The 25032-nt window shown below is 35.6% G+C and overlaps 1 protein-coding gene and 1 pseudogene across 1 annotated transcript in view; one reads left to right on the top strand and one right to left on the bottom strand.

Annotated features, from left to right (window-relative positions):
* Positions 1-25032, top strand: part of SKAP1 (src kinase associated phosphoprotein 1) — a 263878-nt gene that overhangs the window by 3527 nt on the left and 235319 nt on the right. The window contains exon 2 of the mRNA XM_054585348.1: positions 24282-24387. Coding sequence (XP_054441323.1) covers positions 24282-24387 — 106 coding nt within the window. The remainder of the gene's footprint in view (positions 1-24281; positions 24388-25032) is intronic.
* LOC129080106 (ubiquitin-40S ribosomal protein S27a-like) lies at positions 17418-17834 on the bottom strand (annotated as a pseudogene).

The raw sequence follows: 25032 nt of genomic DNA, 5'->3' as shown, positions 1-25032 counted from the left end.
AGTACAAGAGGCAAGGATGAAGGAGGGAGAATAAACAGTGTATCTGGTGTGATGGAATGGGGCCTACTTTACCCTAATAGCTAACAGGGCCCGACTACCTATAAAGTGCCTAAATCCTGCTTGGAATATGGATGGAAGCCAAAATAACATCCACAACCTGGCTGCATTTAGTAGCAATTGCTGTGTTAATGCTGATTCTGATATGCCTATGGTTACTTATTTTTAAACTTCCTTGGAAAGAAGCAGTCATTAATCATTTCCTTCCAGATTGTTCTCCAGATTTGTATTGGTTGATGCAGCCAACCATAAAATCCTATTAACATAGTAAAACTCCAGCTCTGAGAAACTCACAGGCATGACTTGCTCTGGATAACTGAGGATATTTTCTTTAAGGTCTCTAACATTTTTATTATAAACATCTGTGATCATTTTCTTCCTAAAATACATTAGGAACTTTTCTCACTTTCTCAACTAACCAGTCTGTGCTTAAAACACTTTAACTTAGAGTTGTTATAGTGAATATCTATTATCATACTTTCAGAAATATATTGAGTTATTCAGGGATGTTTCTGCCATATTTGCACCTGGATTGCTTTGTGAATGTCTATGTCTGTTTTATGGGGGTTTTTTGGTGGCTTTTTTCCTACTGTTAGGCCAGGTTTGTCACTTTACACTGCTCTCGGTATATCTGTATTGCCAATGCTACTGGAACATTAGGTAATCAAGTTTGTTGGAATTAAGATATGTGTAAAAGAAGGTATGAAAGATGTGGCCTTTGTGACTTGTATTTTGGCTCCTTTTAGAGTATTTTGGCTTGATTCTTGATACTGGGTTGTCTTCTAGATAGGTGAAGTTACCTATGGTAAGTTAATTTCTGAAAGATAAGCTATGACCATACTTCTTTTTTTTTAAATCACTTTTTTTATTGTTATTCTGTTACAATTGTCCCAGTTTTCCCCCCACTATGCCCTAATTCTTTTTTTATGTTAGATTTTTCTGATTATAAAAATAATAGTGATCATTGTAGAATATTTAGAAAACACATAATGATGTACAGTCATCCATAGTCAACAACTGTTCTCATGTATTTCAGTTTTTATTACAACTTCATACTTTAAAAGTTGGGACATATCATGTATATAATTTTGTATAGTGATTTTTTCACTTACAGTTTTTCACTTGCTATGATCTCCTGAGCATTTTCTTAGATCATGAATTTTTTTCTTTTGAATGATTTAGAAATTATACATTCTGGTTTTATTCTGTTGGTAGTTTTACCTTTATGGCTTAAGAAACAAAACAAACAAAAAAAAACTCATGTCCTTTCTGATTAGCAACATTAAGAATGAAAAAGTACCTTTTGACTCTTTTCTCCAGCATGAAATTGCTAATATAATCTGAGATTTTAGACTCAGAATTATTAATGTCTTTATTATATATATTACAAGAATTATTTATTGACATTTTAATAATATTTTTAAACCATTGTTATACTACTATTTTTTCCTGCTTAACTTGTTCATGGCTTGGTTTTTTGTACCAGGCTTTTTCATACTTGAACCCTTCACTGAATCTCTTAGATGTTCAGACTATGCAAATATAGTAGCCACCAGCACATGTGGGTATTTCCATTTAAATTAATTAAAATTAAATAAAGCAGAAAAAAATTCAGTTCCTCAATTGCACTGTATACATACCTGTCAGCTGCTCAGTAGCCACAGTGGCTATTGTTTTGTCTTTTTTTCTTTCTTTTTATTAAATTTATTGGGTTAACATTGGTTAACAAGATTATATAGGTTTCAAGTGTACATTTCTCTGATACATGATCTTTATATTGCATTGTGTGCCCACCACTCAAAGTCAAATCGTCTTCTATCATCATATATATGACACACTTTACCCTTTTGTATTCCTCCACCCCCTTCCCTTTGGTAACCACCATACTGTTGTCTGTGTCCATGAGTTTTTGGTTTTTGTTTGTTCATTTGTTGCTTTCAGTTTTATATCCCATATATGAGCAAAATTATATGGTTGTTAACTTTTTCTGTCTGACTTACTTCACTTAGCATGATATTCTCAAGGTGCATCCATGTTGTTGCAAATGTCAGTATTTCACCTTTTTGTATGGCCGAGTAGTATTGCATTGTATCAATATACATGTACCACTGTTTTGGAAAGTGCATAAAATCCTAGCAGATGATGATCTAGAATATAATACTGAGTGAATTTCTCAGGAAATGTTCTTTGATACTACACATGCTGAGCCCCTGAAGGTCTGAATCAAGTTTCATATTAACTTAGCTGTGGGCATGAAGTTCTAGGGTCATACTCTCCCACTTCCTTCCTTTTACTTTTAACTCAGCCTCCAGATATTCTCCCATTATCTTCTGGTTTTCAATTTTGTGGAGGAAAAGTCTGATGCCAGCCTGATATGTTTCTTATAAAACCCTTCCTCCCACTTCCTGCCTGGATGTTTATATGATAATTTTCTTTGTCCTCAAAAATGTCCCTAGATAGTTTCAAGGTCTTAGACTTTTTAATAATTTTGCCTGATATGTAGTGAACACTTGATCTATAGACTCAGGTCTTTTTTTGTTTGTTTTTAATCCTCACCCAAGGATATATTGAGAGAGAGTGGTGGGGGGGGAGGCGGGGGGCAGGGGAGGGAGAGAGAGAAACATCAATGCGAGAGGGAAACATTAATTGGTTGCCTCCTACATGCACCGCGACCGGGGACTGAACCTACAATCCAGGCATGTGCCCTCACTGGGAATGGAACCTGTGACCTTTTGGTGTACTGGATGATGCTCCAACCAACTGAGCCATACCAGCCAGGGCTCAGGTCTTTCTTTAACTTGGGAAAGTTTTCTTCTATTTTCGTTGCATCTACTCCATCTGTTTTATTCTCTCCTACTGGGGTTTATATAATACAGAGGTTGGACCCCAATCTCTTTCATCTTCTTTATTGTCTCATCCATCCCTGACTTCATTATAGATTTAAAATCAGCATTTATTTATTTTTTTAAATGTCCATGTAGTCTTTCCTCATCATTCATTGTTTCATTTTCATTATATCTATAAAGCTCTGGCTTATACATGTAACAACTTTTTGAATGTTGTTGAGAATATGATTAGAAATTTTCTAAACATTTCTGTTTTTAATAATAAATTTACTTCAGAGGGCGGGATTTTGTGTAGTTCTTCAAGATCGTCTTTTCTTTTTGAGCTTTTGTGTTTTCTCATAGGTCCTGCATATTTTCTGTATGTTAAGTTTGTATAAATTCAAACCTTGATTCTGTCACTTTCTTACTACCTGTCTGACCTTGAATCTCAGTTTCCTCATCTGTAAAGTAGAGATAATAATAATACCTATGTCATAGAATTTACATGAAGAATAAAGGAATAAATATTTGAAAAGAACTTAAGATAGTACCTGGAATGTATTAAACAAACACATTAAGTGTTTGGTAAATAAAATTAGAATTTTTTTTTCTTTGAGAAAAACTTCCAGACATGGCCTTTTGTGTTTTTGGTGCTTCTCTAAATTAGGCAGGTTTGTAGAAGTTCTTTCAGGGTCTCCTCTTTCCTTTCTTCCTTAGATCAGAGTCTAGTAATTATTTTTAGGAGAAACTCTATGGAGGAGAGAGAGAAGTTAGCTTCATGGCTAACTTATAAAGATATGTGTTTCTTACCTTGTTATAGAATGCTTTTATGCATATGTGTGTGTAAAAAGATATTTTTGTAAAACTCTCAGTTAAAAAAACTACAGGGTTTACTCTTCCCCTCCTCCCTTTTTATTTGCTAATTTTAAAAAATGGTAGAAGTTGCTCTGGCCGGCGTGGCCCAATTGGTGCATCGTCCCGCAAAGCAAAATGCCACCTCTTCGATCCTAGGTCAGGGCACATGCCTCTGTGGTGGGCCTGGTCCTGGGTTGGGGCTAATGCGAGGGGCAACCAATCGATGTTTCTCTCACAGCAATGTTTCTCTCCTTCTCTTTCTCCCTATCTTCCCCTTTGTCTAAAGAAATAAATAAAATCTTTTAAAAAAAGAAAATAAAAAATGGTATAAGTATTTGAGCCTCATTGTGAGTATAGCCTACATGTTAGGTGGATTGCCCAGGCTTTTTGATCTCTAGATAAGATCTACTCTCTGTGGAAGCCCAAACATCTCAAGATCTGGGTAATTCTCAAGGAGCATTCTCAAGGTCACCTTTCCTTCTCGGCTCCCCTGCTTCTACACATGCTCTCCCTGTCCTGGCTTGTGTAAACCTAAATTAGTGCTTCCCAACTGGGATGATTTTGTTTCTCCAGGGACTTTTGGCAGCACATGGGGACATTTTTCACTGTCACAACTGGGGAAGGTACTACTGGCATCTAGTGGATAGAGGCCAGGGATGCTGCTAAACTTCCGACCATGTGTAGAACAGTCCCCACAGCTGAGAATTATCCAGCCCAAAATGTCAGTTGTGCCAAGATTGAAAAACCGTGGCATAGACATATGTTGTCCTCAAATTCCACAAAAGCCTACCCACATGAAGCCCCTGTGAGTGTAAAAGACAACTCTAGAGATTCAGAGGGTGCAGGGTGAGGCAGGAGGGGTTTGCATGACAGTAATGCAAATAATTGCAATTTGAATATTAGACATTCCAGTTCCTAAAGGCCCTTGTGCCACCACAGTCATCAGAGAGTGGGCCCTTTGGCCCTCCTTCACCTGGTGTGGTTCCCATCCTGATGCCTTCTCACTGGCACTTTCTCTCTTTTTCCTATCTGGAGCAAAATTTTTTAAAAGATGTTTTTTCTCTTGCCATACGAAAAGACAGTTTATTTATCTGTTTAGTTGTTTAGGTTCCCACCAACACCCCCACACAGAGAAACAAGTTACCTTTCCACACAATGGCAGTTCTGTCTCTAAGAGGAATTCTAGTGTCAGCTATTAAGGTAATAACATTTTTACCTCATTACATAAGTGTAATACTTAACCATTTTTAATCATTTTAAATATAGGAAAAGTAGGTAAGTTTCAAGTTTTACCATCATCTGAGAATCTTAACATATTGACATAACTATCATAGATCTAATTTTTTCACGTTATAAACCATTACACCCTACAGAAATCCTATAATTTCTGCTACATTTATTCATATTTATTTCCCCTGTGTTTCCAAGTTCATTGCTTGCTTTTCCGGTTTGTCAGTGCTGCATTATAGGTTAGGTGATTATAACAGATGGCTTTTCAGTTTTGGAGTCTTTGAGTTCCACTGTTTAATTTTACTCTTCAGCTTTTCATGGAAGACAGGACAGATGGGGGCTCAGGAATAGAGTGGTCTTAGCATCCAGAGAGCAAGTTTTCCTGAAGGCTGATGGCTCTGATAAAATCATTTATGAATTACTTAAATTCTCATCTGGGATCTCCTCCTAATGTTGTTGATACTGTAATACGAGTATGTTATAGGGAAATAAGAGTTTTTATTCACATAATAGGAGCTTTACTAAAATGTATTCAGTGCCACGAATTTATAATTACTTGAATCAATACTGTAGTTGAATTAGAATTAATGTATTACTCATAATCTAGTATGAGAAATATACTGGGATACTTAGTTACAGAAAATATCTGTTGTTAACTGCCTTGTAATAAACCTCCTTAAAATTACACTCCATTTAGAGTAGTTTTCCTTTCTGATAACTTTTTCTATGAGCCTCTTCATGCATCCTTTCCTCATCCTTCCTTCCCCCTTGCCCTCTTGCCTGCCTTCCTTCCTTCCTAGTATTTTTATTAAGATATAATTTATGTACATAAAATGCATGAAGCTTAAATGTTACAACAGGATTATTTTAATATACATGTACTGCCCAGATCAAGACATAAATATTACCGTTATCCTAGAAACTTTCCTTTCTAGCTCTGGAGCTTCACACAGTCAGTATGATCTCTTTTTTGTCTGCTCTCAACATAATGTTTTTTAGAGTTATCTGTGTTGTTCTGTGTATCAGTTTTAGCTCATCCCTTTTGCTAAGTAGTAATCCATTCTGTGAATATCCCACAGTTTGTCCACTCTTCTGCTGATGGGTGTTGAGTTTATCATGAATACAGCTGCTATGAGCATTCTTGAGTAACATGTTTTGTGAACATGAACACTCATTTCTTTTGGATATCTAGGAAGAGAATTACTGTGTCATACGATAGGCATGTGTTTAATTTTATTAGAAACTCCAAACAGTTTTTCACAGTGATTGGACCTATTTTATACTCCCACCAACAGTGTATGAGAGTTCCCGTTGCTCCATACCCTCACCAACACTGGGTGTTGCAGTCTTTTTATTTTTAGGCATTGTGGTGGATGTTATGGTGGATGTTATGGTGTATGTTATTTTTAATTACAGAAATAATTCATGAATATATTTTTATTGTAGAATAATCACATAACATAGAATTATATGGATAATTCAATTATTAAACATAGCAGTGTTGAATATTTTTCCATGTGAATTTTTCTTATCTATCTATATTTAGACTGCTACACAGTATTTAAAAATGTATTTAACTATTTTCCTATTGGTGGATGTTTAGGTTGTTTCCAAATTTTTTATATTTATGCAGTGTTGTGGGGAACCTATCTGTATGTGTATTTTTGTGTACATATGCAAATATTTCTATAGGATAGATTCTTAGACTACCAAATGAAGACTGCAGAAGTGTTAATCCTAGATTTTTAGTCTGGCCACTAGTTAAAACTTAATCTAAAGTACTTTCTATGTTTTACTTTCTGGGTGTTTTTTTTTTTCCCCTCTGTGTCGTGAGTACATAGGTATTGTAATTTTTTTCCCCTATAGGAGGTAGGAGAATTAAAAACATAAATACCACATATCTCTTAGGTCATGGGGCAGAAACAATCAACAGATTGAAACAAACCATATCCAGAAAATGCAAGGTTTAAAACAAGTTCCAAACAGACTGAAAGTTATTTTCCCCCATTATGATACTTTTGTTTAATTGGTATGAAAAAAGACAAGAGTTCCAGGAAGCCTTCCATTACTAGGGTAGGAAAATGAAACACTGAACTTTTAGATGTTTGATTTTAGTGAGATATTTATGAGTGACTGCAGAAGTCCTAATGGTCTGATATCTTGAGTGTTAGAGTGACACAGGATCAGAAACAGCTGTTTGTTTCTGCCAGAGGCCATCAATGGGACTTTGTAGAAGGTGGATTGGCCACCATGCTGGTTTCTTCTGCAAAACAGCAAACTCTAACTTAAAGGGAAAGTTGTGATGTTTCATTTAATGTTTAGAAAACCCAGATATCTAGCACGAAATGTGGTTTTCTGTTAGTATTTCCAGGGTGGAGGTTGTGTGGTTTGGCATGCATGGTTTGCTGGGTGTGGCAAGGTGAGTAGGCACAGTCTGTTACTAGAAAGGATGCCTTACTGTTAGTTCACTCATGCAGGTCCTGAGGATGATGCCAACAGATCTTTACTCCCTGTCTACAGCCTCAATCCAAACAGAGGGCCTCCTCCCCTTTCTGTCCCCTGTTTTCTTTCTTATAATCCCAACAAACCTTTTCCAGCGCCCCCGTCCCCGCACAAGGTTCCATCTCCAGCCTGGAGGGGAGAGGCCTAGTCTTTAAGGCTTTAACTCTTTCAAAGTGTTCAGAATGAAAAATATACAAGATAAAACACCTTTTTATTAGGAAAAAAGCATTATGTATCATTGAAAATGTAAGCAAAGATGAGGCTGAAGTAGCATCCTTTTTCTAGAATTCTTTTTATATCAGTGAATAGTTTTCCAATGTTTACATAGGTGTTTTCTTATAGAACAATGTCTTTATGGGAAAAAGAACCAAGTTTCTAAAGCTGATTCCTAGGCCAGCCCATTAAACAAAAATGAAACAAAACAAAATACCACGTGAGTATTATACCTGAAGGAAAGGACTATAAGCAAATATTTTGATGGGGGACGATCATCGAGCTTGGGATTCCAGGAAGCCGTTTAGTCCTAAAGCCTGGATCCCTCTGTGGGAGCCCATCCTTTCTCTACCTGTTCCCTCATGCCAAGCTCTGATAGTATTTGTGAGTGGGGCGTGACTCCAATGGGCAGGCCTGGGAGAGGAGTGAGGAGGTGGGTGAGAGCCAGGTTTGGGTTCTAAGTGATTAGGGGAGACCGTTTAAAATGCCAATATGAGAACAAGAATGGGGCCTCGCCAAGGTGGGAGGAGAGAACCAGTGGAAGGACCCAGATGGAAAAACAGAATTACCTCCCCTCATTTCTTTCTCTTCTCCTGCCTCCTCATCTCCAGTCCATCTCCCATTGAAAGCAGGGCTGCCAGCGGGCGTGGAGGTGCTGTGATCAGAGGAGGGAGGCTAGGAGATGGGGTGAGAAATAACGGCAGAAGCCAGCAGAGGGTTTGAAGTAAAATGACAATAAAAGCAGCAGCAGTGAGAGAATGGCTATTTCTCTGCTCATGCTCAGCAAGGACAACCATTCGCATTTAAAGAATATTTGTAAATACTTGGGAACTTCTTTTTACAAAAGAGAGGACCTGAAATATTGCCGAGATTTAAACTTCATGGAATTAATTTGGTGAGTCATTCAGCCTGTGCCAACAATCCTTTTGCATATAAACAAAAATAACAAATGTATAATGCCAGTATAGGCAGAAACTTACACTATCCTTCTTTTAGACATGTGAATTCTGCTTTAGTAGTTCAAATACTTTCACAAAGTATCCCCTCTAGGAACATTTTGATTGGTTTTTGGTTGATGGAATTGTTTTCAGCAGCATTGGCCATTCATCCTGCCTCCATATAGAAGGTTGATTGAAGCAAACTTTTGAGTTGTAGAAACATATATCAACAACAACAACAAAAACATTTGCAACTGTTGGGGAACACCAACTTAATTTTTTTTTTCTTTCAGTGTATTAAGAACATTACTTAGAAAGCAGAGGGAGGCAACCATTATCTTTTAGTGGTTTGAAAAATGTGACCCAGGAGATACCATTCTCCTTCAAATAAAAGAGTAGCCTAACAAATGGACAGAGGCAGAGATTTGGGAGAATGTCAGAAACTTTCACCATTTTACAAAACCTAGTGATCTTGGGCGCATCCTGCTGAGTCAGAATCTTTCCAGCTAGCCTCATATCCTGCCGTGGTATTTCCCAGGGAAGTGATAATCATATCATGCCTACGGTGTCCCACATAGCCTCTGTTCTCTGGTTCTTCTGTCTTCCTTTTCTGTTTTCTTACTCTGCTCTTACTCACTAGAATAAATAGCCTGCCTGGAAACTGAGAAATCTGTGTTTTAGGGCAGCCGTGAATTATAATGGGAAGATGCATCTTTGCCACTGTGCTTACCTTTTAAATATGGAACTTAAAATAATTGTATATTACTTTTGTTTCTTTTTAATATTTTGAAATTGTCGTTCAATTACAGCTGTCTCTATTTTCCCCCCATTACTCTCCCCTGCCCTACCCACCCCCCACCTTCCACTTTCAATCCTCCCCCGACCCATTGTCTTTGTCCATGGGTCCTTTATACATGCTCCTTGACTTGACCCTTCCCCTTCAAATATTGTATATTTATAAAAGCCTGCTTTCCAAAACAATGACAGTCTTTCACCACTGTCCTTCTTGCCCCTAACCTTTATATTCTGCTCTCCAAGTTGAAATTCTTTCAGTCTCTTTTGCTGAAATCTGTCAACCTCAGGACCTTTGTACATGATGTTTTCATGCTTGTGCCATTACTTTTCCTCATTCCACCAACTCCCCACCTCCCTTCCACATGCAGCATACATACTTGGCCTGGTAATATGGGGGTTCCAAATGAAAGATCACTTCTCGGAGGTCTTCCTTGACTTGCCTTCTTCTGTAGATGAGGTGCCTCTACTCTGGGCCTGTGCCCCCCTCACTTTTCTTATTATAACTTATATCATAATTTATTCTAATTATCTATTTAAGCCTGTATTCTTGGCTAGACTCTACACTCTTAAGGTCAAGTTAAGATCTATTTTGTTCACTTTTTCAGTAATTAGAATGTAATGAGTACTCCAAAAATATTTGTTGAAGAATAAAGGCATTTTTAAAAAGTGGCGTATTAATGATGTGCTTTTGATTTTGTCTTTTCTCATTGGTGGAGGACATTTACATCACGTGGGATTGCTCACTCACCAGTTGAAGGTCATCAAGGGTTACGTACAGTGAGTGCCGTGATGTTAGAGATGCCTCAAGAGTGTTCTTACGCAGTTAGTGACGGTTTTCACAGTGGGTTTTGTAGTTGCAGGAGCCTGAGGCATCTTGATGTGACAGGACATGTTTATAGAACTCTTAGAAGAGATCTTCTAAGAACTCTTAAAGAAATCTCATAAAATTCTTAAAAGGTTGGTCACTTAACAGAAAGCCCACCAGATAGAGTGGTGAGCTTAGTTAAATATAGAAAGTGATATATTGAGGGACCTTACACAGTCTCTCCTGTTCAGTGCAGAGAAGTGTGTTTCTGAGCAGGGCTACTTACTCAGGCGCCTTCAGATCATAATCACCTTAAGAGGCATCGTCTCCTAAATTGAAAGGCAAATGTATTATATATTGGTCTGTAATTTTCTTTCCTTAATATCTTTATCAAGTTTGGATATCAAGTTCAAGCTGGGTTTATAAAATGAGTTGGAGAGTATATATAATACTAGATATATAATTCCTTACATAGCCCTTTCTTTTGATTATTGATGTTTTCTTGGTTCATCTAGTAAGTCGTAGGTGTATTTTTAGATCAGATTAAAAAAGAAAACTAATGAGACAGATGGAAGAGGTTGTCTTTGTGTCATTTTATTCCCCTGAGCAGATGACACTTGCAGGTGAAGGAACAAGTGCTTAAATGAACATTTAATTAGTCCTAAAGTGTTTTGAAAGAAAACCTTTCAAAAAAGTAATTTGAAGTGAAACTTAAAAAGTAAAGTCATAATAAAAATATCGAATTGTCCTTAGTGACATCTTTAGGGGGACAATTATATCCTGTTGATTCCCTTTTAACAATTTTAGTATATAAAAAATACAATTATATAGGCTATTTTACCAAAAATTGTTAAGGGGAGTAGAAGTTCACAATAATATGTACATTTATCATCTAGAGGAATAAAGTATGCTGTCCATCTCTCACAGAGTTTTCTTCATTCCCCACTTCCTCTCTGCCTGGGTGGTCTCCTTTCCTGTTTACAACTATGAGCCAGCTCAGCCCACTACTGTAGAGTGAAATCAGGATGAGGAATAAAAATAAAAGTCTTATCTATCCAAATTATGAGTAATATTACCTTATGGTTGCATAATAATTTTTATTTTATATGTACTTTAAACATACACTTTAAACATACTCTAAAACATATATTTAGAAAATATAGAAAAGTATGAAGATCTTAAAAATGCTTGTAATGCCACTACCTAGAGATGACCATGGTTAATATTTTGATTTTTATTGCAGTACTTGACTGGCATGTAGGGAGAACTTGATAAAGGTTGGGTTAATGAGTGAATTTAACCCAGCCCCTCCTCAAAATGTTAAGATAAAAATATACCAATTTTTAAAAATTAACAAACTTAATTTTTTAGAAAAAGTTTTAATAGACTTAATAGACTTAATTTTTTAAAAAAGATTTTAGATTTACAGAAAAGTTGAGCAGGTAATAAAGAGTTCCCTTACTTGCCATTCCTCTCAGTTTCCTCTATTACTACGTTTTATATTAGTATAATATATTTGTTATGATTAAGGAACTGAAACATTGTTAACTGAAGTCAATTGCTTATTCTATTTTCCTTAGTTTTTACCTAATGTCCTCTTTCTGTCCTAGGATCCTGTCCAGGATACCTCATTTAATTTAGTTTCCTTGGACTCTTCTTGGCTATGACTGGTTCTCAGACTTTCCTTGTTTTTGATGACCTTCACAGTTTTGAGGAGTACTGTTCACATATATTGTAAAACGCCCCTGTATTAACATTTGTTTGATGTTTTCCTTATGATTAGGCTAGGACTCTGAGTTGGGGAGGAGGATCATGGAGGCAAAGTGCCATTCTCAACACCTGTCGAGGGTATATACTATTGACATAATTTATAACTGTTGACGTTGACTGATCCCCTGGCTGATTATTGTTTGTCAGGTTTCTGCACTGTAAAGTTACTCTTTATTCCCCCTTTCAATACTGTAGACTTTGGATGGAAGTCTCTATGTGCAGCCCACAATTATGGGGAGGGAGTTATGTTCTCCCTTCTTTAAGGTGAAGTATTTGCATAAATTATTTGGACTACTGCACTGGAGATTTGTCTCTAATCCCTCATTTATTCATTTATTTAGCTACTTGTTTATATCAGTATGGACTCATGAATACTATTTTCTACTTTGAGTAATAACCCCAAATTACCTTATTTTGTTGCTCAAATTATTCCAGCTTTGACCATTGGGAGCTCTTTTATTTGGCCCCTGTGCTGCATCAGTCTATGTGTGTGTAGGGGGGGAGGGCACTTCCTCATTTGGCACACTACAAGATGTTCCAGGCATATCCTGCATATCTCTTGTCCCAGTCCTAAAATCAGCCATCTGTCCAAGGAGCCTTGGTTCCTTCTGTTGAGGATTGGTATTAGAAACCAAAATCTGGATGCTATGTGTGCTTATTGTTACTGGGATTTTTTTTTAGGCTCTGTCAGCTGACAAAGCAAAGAAATATATGTGTATAATAACCCTACATATACATATAACTATTAAAATTCTGTATATAACCATCTGTATCTATATAAAGTTAAATATGCATTCTTACTGATGTTTCCAACTAATTAATTCTATACTCCTTTCCTTTTTGTTCTTGCTACTTGCTCCTCTTCTTTTTACTCTAACAGAAACCTGGCTCCAACCATTCACCATCCACTTGTTGTTTGATTAAGGTATATACATAAAGCAGTATGAGAATTGTTTATGCATACACCCATGAGAAACAACTTTATTGACTAGAGTCCAGTATTTATGTACAGTTCCTTTTGCCTTTACTCTTACAGACACTGTTCATTTCCAAAGTTACTTAGGACAGCACCTTTTCCACGTCCCCTTTAGTAGGGTTATTTTACATTCTTTCTTGAGTTTTCCCAACCTCCTACATGATTTTTTGAAATTTGAAGACATTAAGGTTCACTCTTTGTGCTGTAAATTTCTATAGGTTTTGACAAATACATAATATCATGTATCCGTTATTGGAGTGTCATTCAGTATTGTTTCATGGACTTTAAAAAATCCCTTGTGCTTCACCTATTTATCCCTCCCCCATTCCTCTCAAAACTTTTGCAAACGACCGATCTTTTCATTGTCTCAATAGTGTTGTCTTTTCTACAATGTCATATAATTGGAATTATACAATATGTAGCCTTTTCAGATTGGCTTTTTTTAGTTAGACATATGCATTTAAGATTCCCTCATGCCTTTTCACAGCTTGATAGCTCATTTCTTGTTAGTGCTGAAAAGCATTTCTCTCTCTAGATATACCACAGTTTATTTATCCATTCACCTGCTGACAGACATCTTGGTTGCTTCTAAGTTTTGGCAATTATGAATAAAGCTGCTATAAACATTCATATGCAGGTTTTCATGTGGACATAAAATTTCATTTCAACTGGGTAAATTCTTAGGAGTGTAATTGCTGGATCATTTGGCAAAACTATGTTTAGCTTTGTAAGAAACTGCCAAACTATCTTCCAAAGTGGTTATACCTTTGGTATCTTGATAGGAATCGTGTTGAATTGGTAGATTGCTTTGCATAAGATGGATATTTTAATGATGTTAATTCTTCTTATTAATGAATGTGAAATATGCTTCCACTTATTTGTATTTTCTTCAGTTTCTTTCTTTAGTGTCTTATAATTTTCTCAGTACAAGTCTTTTACATCTTTGATTAAATTTATTCCTAGGTATTTTATTTTTCTTTGGTGCTGTTGTAAATGGGATTGTTTTCTTAGTTTTCCTTTCTGATAGTTCATTATTGGCATATAAAAATGCAACTGATTTCTACATATTTATTTTGTATTCTGCTGCTTTACTGAATTCATTTATCAGTTCTAGTAGTTGTTTGGTAAAATCTTTAGGGTTCTCTGTATACAATATCATGTCATCTGCAAATAATAACAGTTTCACTTCTTTCATTCCAGTTTGGATACCTTCTGTTTCTTCTTCTTGTCTGATTGCTGTGGCTAGGATTTCTAGTACTATGTTGAATAAGAGTGGTGAAAGTGGACATCCCTGTCTTGTACCCAGTCTTAAGGGAAACACTTTTAGTTTTTGCCCTTTGAGTTGGCTGTGGGTTTGTAATGTATGGCTTTTATTTTGTTTCAGTATGTCCCCTCTATTCCAACTTTGCTGATAGTTTTTATCATAAATGAGTGCTGGATTTTATGAAATGCTTTTTCTGCATCTATTGATATAATCATGTGATTTTTGTCCTTCATTTTGTTTTTCTGGTGTGTCACATTTATTGGTTGGTGGATATTGTACCAACCTTGCATACCTGGAATAAATCCCACTTGTTTATGGTGTATGATTTTTTTTATGTATATCTTGATCTGATTTGCTAATATTTTGTGGAGGGTTTTAGCATCTATGTTCATAGATAGGGATATTGGCCTATAATTTTCTTTTTGTAGGGTCTTTTTCTGGTTTTGGAATTAGGATAATGCTGGCCTCATAAAATGAGCTTTGGAGTCTTCCCTCCTTTTGAATTTTTTGGAATAGTTTGAGAAGGATAGGTGTTAGTTCTTCTTTGAATGTTTGGTAAAATTCATCTGTGAAGCCATCTGGTCCAGTAGTTTTTTGTTGGGAGTTTTTTGATTAGTTCTTCAATTTCATTAGTTATTATCAGTCTGTTCAGGTTTTCTGATTTTTTTCTAATTCAGTTTTGGAAGATTGTATGTTCCTAGGAATTTATATATTTCATTCAGATTGTCCAAATTGTTGTCATATAGATGTTCATAATATCTTCTTACAATCCTTCGTATTTCTTTGGTGTCAGTTTTTACTTCTCTTTCATTTCTGATTTTATTTATTTGGGTCCTCATTCCTTTTTTCTTGATGAATCTGGTTAAAGGTTTGTCAATCTTGTTTATCTCTTTGAAGAACCATCTCTTGTTTCATTGATCTTTTGTATTGCATTTTTAGACTCTTTGTTTATTCCTGTTCTGATCTTTATTATTTCCTTTATTCTACTTACTTTGGGTTTTGTTTATTGTTCTCTTTTTCTTTAAGTGTAAAGTTAGATTGTTTATGTGAGATTTTGTTTCTTGAGGTAGGTCTGCAATGCTATGAATTTCTCTCTGAGGACTGCATTTGCTGTGTCCCTTAGATTTTGGGTTGTTCTCATTTTCATTTGTTTTAAGGTGTCTTTTACTTTCTTCCTTAATATCATTGTTAACTCATTCATTGTTTAGAAACATGTTATTTACCCTCCATGTCTGTGTGTTTTTCAGGGTTGTGTTTGTTTTTTTTTGTTTTTTGTTTTTGGTGGTTGATACCTAGTTTCGTATCACTGTGGTCAGAGAAGATGATTGCTATGATTTTAATCTCCTTAAATTTATTGAGACTTTTTTTTGCCTAAATGTGGTCTATCCTAGAAAATATTTCATGTGCACTTGAAAAGAATGTATATCCTGCTGCCTTGGGATGAAATGCTCTGAGGCTATCAATTAGGTCCTTCTGATCCCGGGTGTCATTGAAGGGTGCTGTTTCCTTGTTGATTTTTGCTCTGGAAGAGCTATCCATTGATATCAATGAGGTATTAAAATCCCCTGCTATAACTGTATTATTGTTGATCTCTCCCTTTATGTCCATCAAGATTTGCTTTGTATATTTAGGTGCTCCTGTGTTGGGTGTATACATGTTTGCAAGGGTTATATTCTCTTGTTGTGTTGCTCTCTTTATTGTGATGTAGTGTTCTTTGTCTCTTACTATAGCCTTTGTTTTAAAGTCTATTTTGTCAGATATAAGCATTGCAACCCCAGCTTATTTTATTTCAGTTTGCATAAAATGCCTTTTTCCATCCCTTTTCTTTTAGTCTGTGTGTATCTTTCATCCTGAGGTAGCTCTCTTGTAGACAGGATATATATGGGTCTTGTTTTCTTATCCATTCAACTACTCTATGTCTTTTGACTGGATTGGAGAATTTAAGCCATTTACATTTAAAGTGATTATTGATGGTACATATTTATTGCCATTTTATTCTTTTAACTGTTTCTATGTTTTTTTCTTCTTAAAGAAGATGCTAACATTTCTTGTAATACTGGTTTGGAGGTAACAAACTCCTTTAGTTTTTTTGTTTTTGTTTTTTTTTTTGTTTTTGTCTGGGAAGCTCTTTATTTCTCCTTCAATTTTAAATGATAGTCTTACTAGCTAAAGGAGTCTTGGTTGTAGGTCCTTGCTTTTCATCACTTTGAATATTTCATGCCAGTCCCTTCTGGCTTGAAATGTTTCTATTAAGGAATCAACTGACAGTCTTATGGAAGCTCCCTTGTAGGTAGCTAAACGTCTTTCTCTTGTTTCTTTTTTTTTTTAATGTTTATTGTATTTTTTTCCATTACCATTTCTCCCCCTTATACCCCTCATTCCCACAATCACCACACTGTTGTCCATGTTTATGAATCCTACCTCCTCTTTGCTCAATCTCTCCACCACCTAATCTCCTCTGACCTTAGCTATCATCCTGCTCACTGTCTATGAGTCTGTCTCTGTTTTGCTTGTTAGTTCAGTTTGCTCATTAGACTTCACATATGAGTGAAATTATAAGGTATTTGCTTTTCTCTGACTGGTTTATGTCACTTAGCATAATGTTCCCCAGGTCCATCCATACTGTTAAAAAGGGTAATTTTTTTTTTTTTTTTTTTTACAGCTGAGGAGTATTCCATTGGGTAAATGTTCCATAGTTGTTTTATCCACTTATCTACTGATGGACACTTAGGCTGCTTTTAAGATTCTCTTTTTGTCTTTAACCTTTTCCATCTTAATTATAAAGTGTGTTGGTGTGGGCCTGTTTGGGTTCATCTTGTTTGGGACTCTCTGTGCTTTCTGGACTTATGTATATTTTTCCTTTACCAGGTTAGGAAAGTTTTCATTCATTATTTTTCAAATAGTTTCTTGATCTCTTGCTCTATTCCTCTGGTACCCCAATGATGCAGATGTTGTTATGTTTCATGTTGTCCCAAAGGTCTCTTAAATTATTTTCATTAAAAACATTTTTTTTCCTGCTCTGTGTATTTTCTGCTACCTTATCTTCCAAATGGTTGATTTAATCCTCTGCTTCATCCAATCTACTGTTTATTGCTTCTAGGGTATTTTTTATTTCAGATACTGTATTCTTCATTTCTGACTGGTTCTATTTTTTAAAAAATCATTTCTTTTATTAACCCATATACAATTACTTTTCTTCTGGTTTGTTGAAGCAATAGATCAGACAACACTTGCCACAATAATGTCTATCAAAGTAACTGGCCATAAAAACTCCAGCATCACATTCATCTGAAGGGCACTCCTGACCAAGGCAACTGATTTCAGGACAGCCAGCTTATCCTTTTTTCTCTTAGGCTTATTTTTCTTGGGACTGGTATAAGACTTTTCCCTTCTCTTAGCACCACTACAGAGTCTTAACATAAGATCAAGAGTGGACTCTTTTTGAATGTTGTAGTCAGACAAAGTATGTCTAACTTCCAGTTGCTTTCCAGGAAGAATTCCTTCCTTATCTTGAATCTTGATCTTTACACTTTCTTTTATATCTGAGGGTTCAAACTCAAGAGCAATGATCTTTTCCCATAAGAGTTTTGACAAAAATCTGCATTTTGGTGGTTACTGCACCAAAAGATGGCAGATTAGAAAGCCAGACTGGTCCTTTTTCATGGTTTTTGTGTCCTTTTTTTGTGCTGTAGAAGTTTTCACCAAGTTCTTTGAAGTTCTTAGTAAGTTCCTTGAACACTCTTATAACCATTTTTTTGGAAATCTATATTTGGTAAATTGTTTGCCTCCATTTCATTTAACTCTTTTTTCTGGAGATTTTTCCTGTTCTTTAATATGGGGCATGTTTCTTTGTCTCTCCATTTTTGCTACCTCTTTGTGTTTGTTTCTATGTATTAAGTAAATCTTCTATGACTTCCAGTCTTGGGAGGGTGGCCTTATATAGTAGGTGTCCTGTTGGACCCCATGGCACAGCCTCCTTGATTACATGAGCTAGGTCCTCCAGGAATGTCCTTTGGGTTATGTGGGCCCTCCTATTCTAATTGAGTATTGATTGCTATTGACCTGTTCATGCAGGGGGTTGATTCTCAGACTGGCTGACTGTGAGGATTAACCCTGACCACATTGTACAGATTGCTATGCAGGTGCTGACCGCATGAAGCGGAATTCACCTCAGTAGGGTCTGGTGCCTGCTGAGATCTCCCTTTGAATATGCTGCATGTGAAGCTAATTGGATCTTTCTCTGATGCTGTCTGAAGGTGGCCACTGGGCGTGTTCTTTCTGGGGCCACTTGGAAGGGACTCTGGTGCAGACCAATGTCAGATGCTGAATGTGACTGGTCTTTGGCAACTTATTTGGAGCTACAAAAAAAAGCGATCCACAGTTTGTAGCTGCTTCTGCTGGGCAGCTACAGGGCTGCTTCTGTGCTGGGTATGCACAGGGAGGACTAAGCTGCACACCAAGGCCTGTTTTTACCAACATTGGGCTGGACTAAGATCAGCAAAAGCCCAAGGCACCCTGAGATCCATCTTCACTTGCTGGCTGCCTATTAGGCTTTCAGTCACTGAAAGAGCCTCTAGCGATACTTGAGTTGCATGAGGTAGGTTCTCAGTGAGTGACCAGGAAGGGGTGAGTGATGTTTACCAAATTGATACAGGTTCAAATTTTGTGCCAGTGCTGGATCTGAAGCCACTCAGCAGATATCTCAGGATATACCAAGTCTAGCTGGCACCCTCTGGGTGCTCACACACCTCTGTTGTGGCATGGGGTCTCAGGGAGTTGTCAGGTGAGACCAGCAGAGTTTATCAGGCCCGAACAGATCAAGATTTGGCCAGGTCAGGGGAGGGCTGTGCAGTGATCAGTCATGCAAGGGAAAAATGGCCCCTGTTCTAGAGCCATTCAACTCATTCTGTCCCAGATTCTTCCAGGAGCCCAATCTCAGCAGGGTGGCGCTGCTGGGAGTTGGGAGGATGGGGTTAGTGCAGCAATTTTCAACCAGTGTGCCCCAGGAATTTTTAAAATATGCAATACCTAACAATTTAGTCAGAGGCACTGACCTCTTTTCTCTTAGATTGTCAAATTAAAAAAATACCAACAGCCAACGTAACAGTAGCTGTCCAGGGTGAATGCCCTGTCTTGAACCATAAATATAGAGGTCATATGATAGAGTTGCACCTTAATGGTCATGTTGCATAATAAGTTTGTGTGTAATTGTTAAATTCTTGATAACAGAAATCCCTTTATACAAGTATAGGCACCTGGTTTTTATAAAAAAAGTCACTTTGGAGCCAAAAGGGTAGGTAATTACTATTATTATTTTTTTTGTAAACCAATCAAAATTATACCTATTTTTTTGTCAGATTGACAGAAAACATTTTTCGATGTGCCACATAATTTTAGTAGTTAGTTTATGTGTGCCATGAGATGAAGAAGGCTGAAATTCACTGGGCTAAAGGGGGGGGTGCAGGTCAGGCTTGGTGGGAAGAGAGAGGAGTAGCCCCTGCCCCAGAGCCACACAACTCGGTGTGTCCTGGATTCTGCCCAGACTTCAGCAGGGCAGAGCCACCAGGAGTTGGGAGGGTGGCACCACTGGGGCTGGAAGGGTGGGGGTAGTGGAACTCCAGTGAGGGGAAGGCACCAGTCAGGTTCACAGGACAGTGGGGGAAATGGCCCCCACCTCAAAGCAACACTACTCAGTCACTGACATGCCCTGTGTCTGCCCAGACCTCTACACCCCAACCCAGGCAGCAGACTCCTCAGCAGGGTGCAAGCTCTGCAGGGTGGGGCTACAGAGAGTCCAGAGGGTGGCGTTGTTGCTTTTCCCCAGGATTGATCTACTAGTACTTGATTTAGGCTTTTTGATTTATATTAGCTTTAAATTGATTCTTTTTTGCATTCTTTTAGAACCAAGGTTATGCTACTTTTTCCAAATGATTTAAGAAGCTTTCTCTTTTCTGTGCTCTGGGATGCTTTATATGCTATGAAAGACATCTATAAAACTATATGAATCTGAATTTTTTAAAACAGTTTCATAACCTTTTCTTCTTTTCCCCTAATCATTATTAGCCTACTCAGGATTCTAGTTTTCCATTTCTGAATTCAGTTTTAGAAATTTATATTTTTCTCAGAAAGTGTTTCATTGAGATTTTCAAATTTATTTGCATGACTTTTTATTTTGTTTATATAACACTTTATTTTTTAGAATGACCTTTTAAGTGGGAAAAATGATACCTGCTGTCATAAAACTCAAATTGTACATAGAAGCATAAATAAAATTTAAGTAACTTGAAATCTCACCATTATGAAGTATTTCATGATCTTTTAAATTTCTGTGTATTTATCATTATTCCCCTTTATTCTGCCTTGTTTTTGTGCTTTCTTTTTACTTGATTACATTTGCTAATGGTTTATCAGTTTATTGGAATTCCCCCTCACCTTTGAAAAAATCCCAGCTCTTACATTTACTTAGCATTTATACTATTTTCCCACTATTTTTAAGTTCAGTGGTTTTTTTAACCACTGAGTTTTGCAATAGAACTCTTTTCAAAATTAAATTCTTATGTGAAATTCCAGTGTATAAATAGACAAAAGTGCTTGTGATTAAAGCAAATGGGAGTGAGGGGAAAGGAGGGAGTTTCTCAGAGTCCCACTCACTTGACCTACACCCCCACTCCTTTTCTTCCTTATCAGAAGCTTATGACTTTAGAGAGCACTGTTAGGCAACCACTGTTCTGATTTATTAATTTTGCTTTTATCTTTATTGTTTCCTTCCTGCTCTATTTCATAGGCTTGTTTTATTGCTCTTTTCTGATTTCTTGAGTTTGGTGCTTACTGAATTTATTTTCATTTTTTCTTATTTAATAATGGAAAAATTTAAGTCTACGAATTTGTCACTCTGTACAATGCTCATCATATAATATTTTATAAAGGCTATTTTCTCAATAGGTGGTAATTATAGTTTTGAGTTTCCTCTTTGACCCACATTATAGGTAGGAGTGTGTTTTTAACGTCTGCATGTAGGTGGATTTGTCTACTCTTTTTAATTGTAAGTTCTGGTTTTATTTCATTGTGGTCATAAAATAAGATCTTTCTAATTTTGAGCTTTTAAGAAATTACTGGTGTTTCTTTGTAAGCCAGTGCTTAATAAGTTTTTATAAATTTTCTATGCTGGTTGTAAAAGGTGTATTCTATTTTTAGATTACAGAATTTAGTTCACTTCTATCATCTTTTTATTTATATTATTTAAATTCTCTATATCTGCACTATCTATTGTAGTGGCCACTCTCCACGTGTGGTTATTAAGCATTTGAAATGTAACTGATCTGAACTGATATGTGATGTTAAGTGGAAAACGTGCACTGGGTTTTGAAGATTTAATGCAAAAAAAGTAAAATATCTCAATAATAATTTTATATTGGTTACATATTGAAATGAAAATATTTTGGACCTATTGACTTAAATAAAAAACTGTCACTAAAATTAACGTCATCTCTTTTTGGGGTGCTTTTTGAAATGAGGCTACTAGAAAATTTAAAATTACATGTGTAATTATTTTAGTTCCATTGGACATAACTGACCTATATAATTATATAATTTGTCCATTTGAGCTATCAAATACTAGTAGTGACATTATAATTTTTCAGTAATTTCTATTTATATTTCCCACAATTTTCACTTATACAGGGTCCAGCACAAATAACACCCTTTTTTATTACAAAATCTTTTGTTACAAAATCATAAGCATGTAATTCTGTAATATAACACTATCACACTCAAGCACACACCATATGACATTTTATGTGAAATATTCAAATTAAACTTTAAATTATTACACCCATATTATTACCTGACCCACCACACTCAAGTGTTAGTTCTGCCGGACCCACAATTCTATTCTTGTGATCTATATGTCTGTCTTTCTGCCAGTTCTATATTGTCGTGATTACTGTAGCTCTTTAGTAAATTTTGAAAGCAGAAAATGTGAGTCCTCCTAATTTATTCTTCTTTTTCAAAATTGTTTTTGTTATTCTGGGTTTTTGACTTTCCAAATGAATTTTAGGATCAACTTGTCAATTTCTGCAAAAAAAAAAAAAGCCAGCTGATATTTTGATAGGGATTGCATTAGATCATTAGATCAATTTGGGGAATATTGCCATCTTCACAATATTATGTCTTCTCGTCTATGAACATGGGATGTCCTTCCATTTAGGTCTTTTATGTCTTTCAATAACATTTTGTAGTTTTCAGAGCTTGAGCATAATCTTTGTGCTTCTTTTGTTAAATTTATTCCTATATATTTTTTAATTATTTTTTATGCTATCTTAAATGGACTTTTCCTAATTTCATTTTTAGTTTGTTCATTGTTACTATAAAGGAATTCAGTTGATTTTTGTATATTAATCTTGTATTCTGCAAACTTACTAAACTTGTTTATGAGTTCTGATAGTTTTTTAGTAGATTTCATAGGGTTTCTATATACAAGACCAATTAATATGCAAGTAGAGATAGTTTTACTTATTCCTTTATAATCTAGACTCTTTCAGTTTTATTTTGTTACATAATTGTCCTGGCTAGCACCAGTACAATGTTGAGTATAAATGGTGAGAACAGACATTCTTATCTTGTTCTTGACCTTAGGAACAGGGAGAAAGCATCCAGTCTTTTACTATTAAGTATGATGTTAGCTGTGGGGTTTTTGGAGATGCTGTTTATCAGGCTGAGAAAATTTTCTTCTATTCCTAGTTTGTTGAATGATTTTTATCATGAAGAGCTATTGAATTTTGCCAAATGTTTTTTTTCTTTGTCTGTTGATATGGTCATCATGTGGTCTTTGTTCTTTATTCTGTTAATATGGTAGGTTACGTTAATTGAATTTTTGATACCATTTACTTTTACCTTTTAATTTAACTTCCCATTTCCTCATTCATTCAAGGACCTTGAAGGAACCCACTAAATGACATATGCAATAGATGTGATGCAAGGCTTAGAAGTGGATGATGGTCCTCTGTGAAAATTTTAATTTTCAGAATCTTATACCTCATTAAAAATGTTGGTGATGGCTACCTAGGATTTTTTTGTTTGGTGGTGTAGAATGGTATGAATGTAAAACAGATTTTTAAGTGTGCTTATATAACCCAACTGTATACATTTTAACATTATTTTGATAGCATATATGATACAGTTTCATATTATAGGCACTATTTTTGGAAGTGGAAAATTTTAATTACATTATTTATATGCTTTTTTAGGGATGATAACATATTTATGCATAATAAAGTGTGTAGCTAGTATGTCTGGCAATTGTAATCATTATCAATGTATTTTGTCTTTGAAAATTTAACAGGTGCCACCCCCAATTTCTTTCAACATAGCATGATTTGTTTTATATTATATATTTCTACCATGTCCTTATTTTATAACATATACTCACATTAATTGCAGTTTTCTTCTCTTGGACACATTTTTCTTTTCCATGTGGGTTCCTTCATTTGGTTGCATTGTCATTTTCATTGATGATGCATCTGCTAGGTAATTTTTCTTCTTCGAATGCCTGCCCTTTTTGTTCATGATTTTGCAGTTCAGCTCTGCTTTTCATTTCAGCTCTATTTATTGGTACTTTTTCTAGCTCCCATTGGCCTGTGACCTTTCATGAATTGTTTGTACTATTTATATGTTTATGAAAATGATAGTCCATTCTTTGCCATCAATGCTACTACTTAAATATTCCTTTGAAACAGTTTAGAAAATAGTTTTTTCTTATTAATATATGCATTAACTTTCTAAACTCATAGCAATGTCTTCGATTATCAAAAGGTGTCAATTATAGGCACATATAAAGTATTATTTATTTTTCATTTTGATAAAATATACATAATATACAATTTACCATATTAACCATTATTAAGTATACAGGTCTATGGAATTAAGTACATTCCCATTGTTCTGCAACTTTAAAGTTTTTAAAGAGAAAATAATATTGATTTCTTAATTCTTCATATTTCTTCTTTTTCCCTTAGTACTTCTTTTCTGTTGATTAACTTTCCTTTTCTTTTAGATGCTGAGGAGTTTCTAGCAGAAGATTTGAGGAATGAGAACCTCAGTGCTGTTGCAAGGGACCACAGAGACCACATTCTTCGGGGCTTTCAGCAAATCAAAACTAGGTTTGTATAAACGGTTCCATTGTTCTTCTTCATAAGCTTTAAAACAGTTTATAATCTGTAAAATCTACTTTACTAGTGTATAAATTAACAAGGTAAGACATACCTCATAGTTCTCTATACTTGACAGAGGTGTAATGAATATTTTTGTGTTTATTTATTTATTGAAATGCAAGATAAGGTAGCCATTCCCATGAAGCTTAATAAATATTTACTGAATTAAATTGGAAGTAAGCAGGTATAGTCAGTGCAGTTTAACAAAATAGAAATATTTTGATAATTATGTATCTTAAGATAGTTATTCTGCTTTTAGCTTTGGATTATGTTAGCCACTTTTGCAAAAATGTATGAAAAGCTAAACATTGGTGCTTGTCCAAGTTACTGAAGGGAAGATGTTAGGCCAGTGTGAGATTATTAATTTTCTGTGTGATTTTTGATCCTGATTGTACTTCCACATCTTTCTTAGTAAAAAATGTAAACCAGACTTAGCCAGTTAATCCTTTGACAATATTGGAATGTTTTAATCTCAGCCCGGGTTGGGATATCGTGTTAAGTTTTGTTTAATAAGCGGCCCTAACCTAATTTGTGCCTTTTAGGATGTGAGCATCTGATAGATGCATACACCTGAATGGGGGAGGAAGAAATGAA

This window comes from Pteronotus mesoamericanus, unplaced genomic scaffold (genome assembly GCF_021234165.1).
Source record: "Pteronotus mesoamericanus isolate MK-2021 breed Mesoamerican mustached bat unplaced genomic scaffold, CSHL_Meso_final contig_84, whole genome shotgun sequence".
In the NCBI taxonomy this organism is placed as follows: Eukaryota; Metazoa; Chordata; class Mammalia; order Chiroptera; family Mormoopidae; genus Pteronotus; species Pteronotus mesoamericanus.
This window is presented reverse-complemented; position numbering and strand designations above follow the sequence as displayed.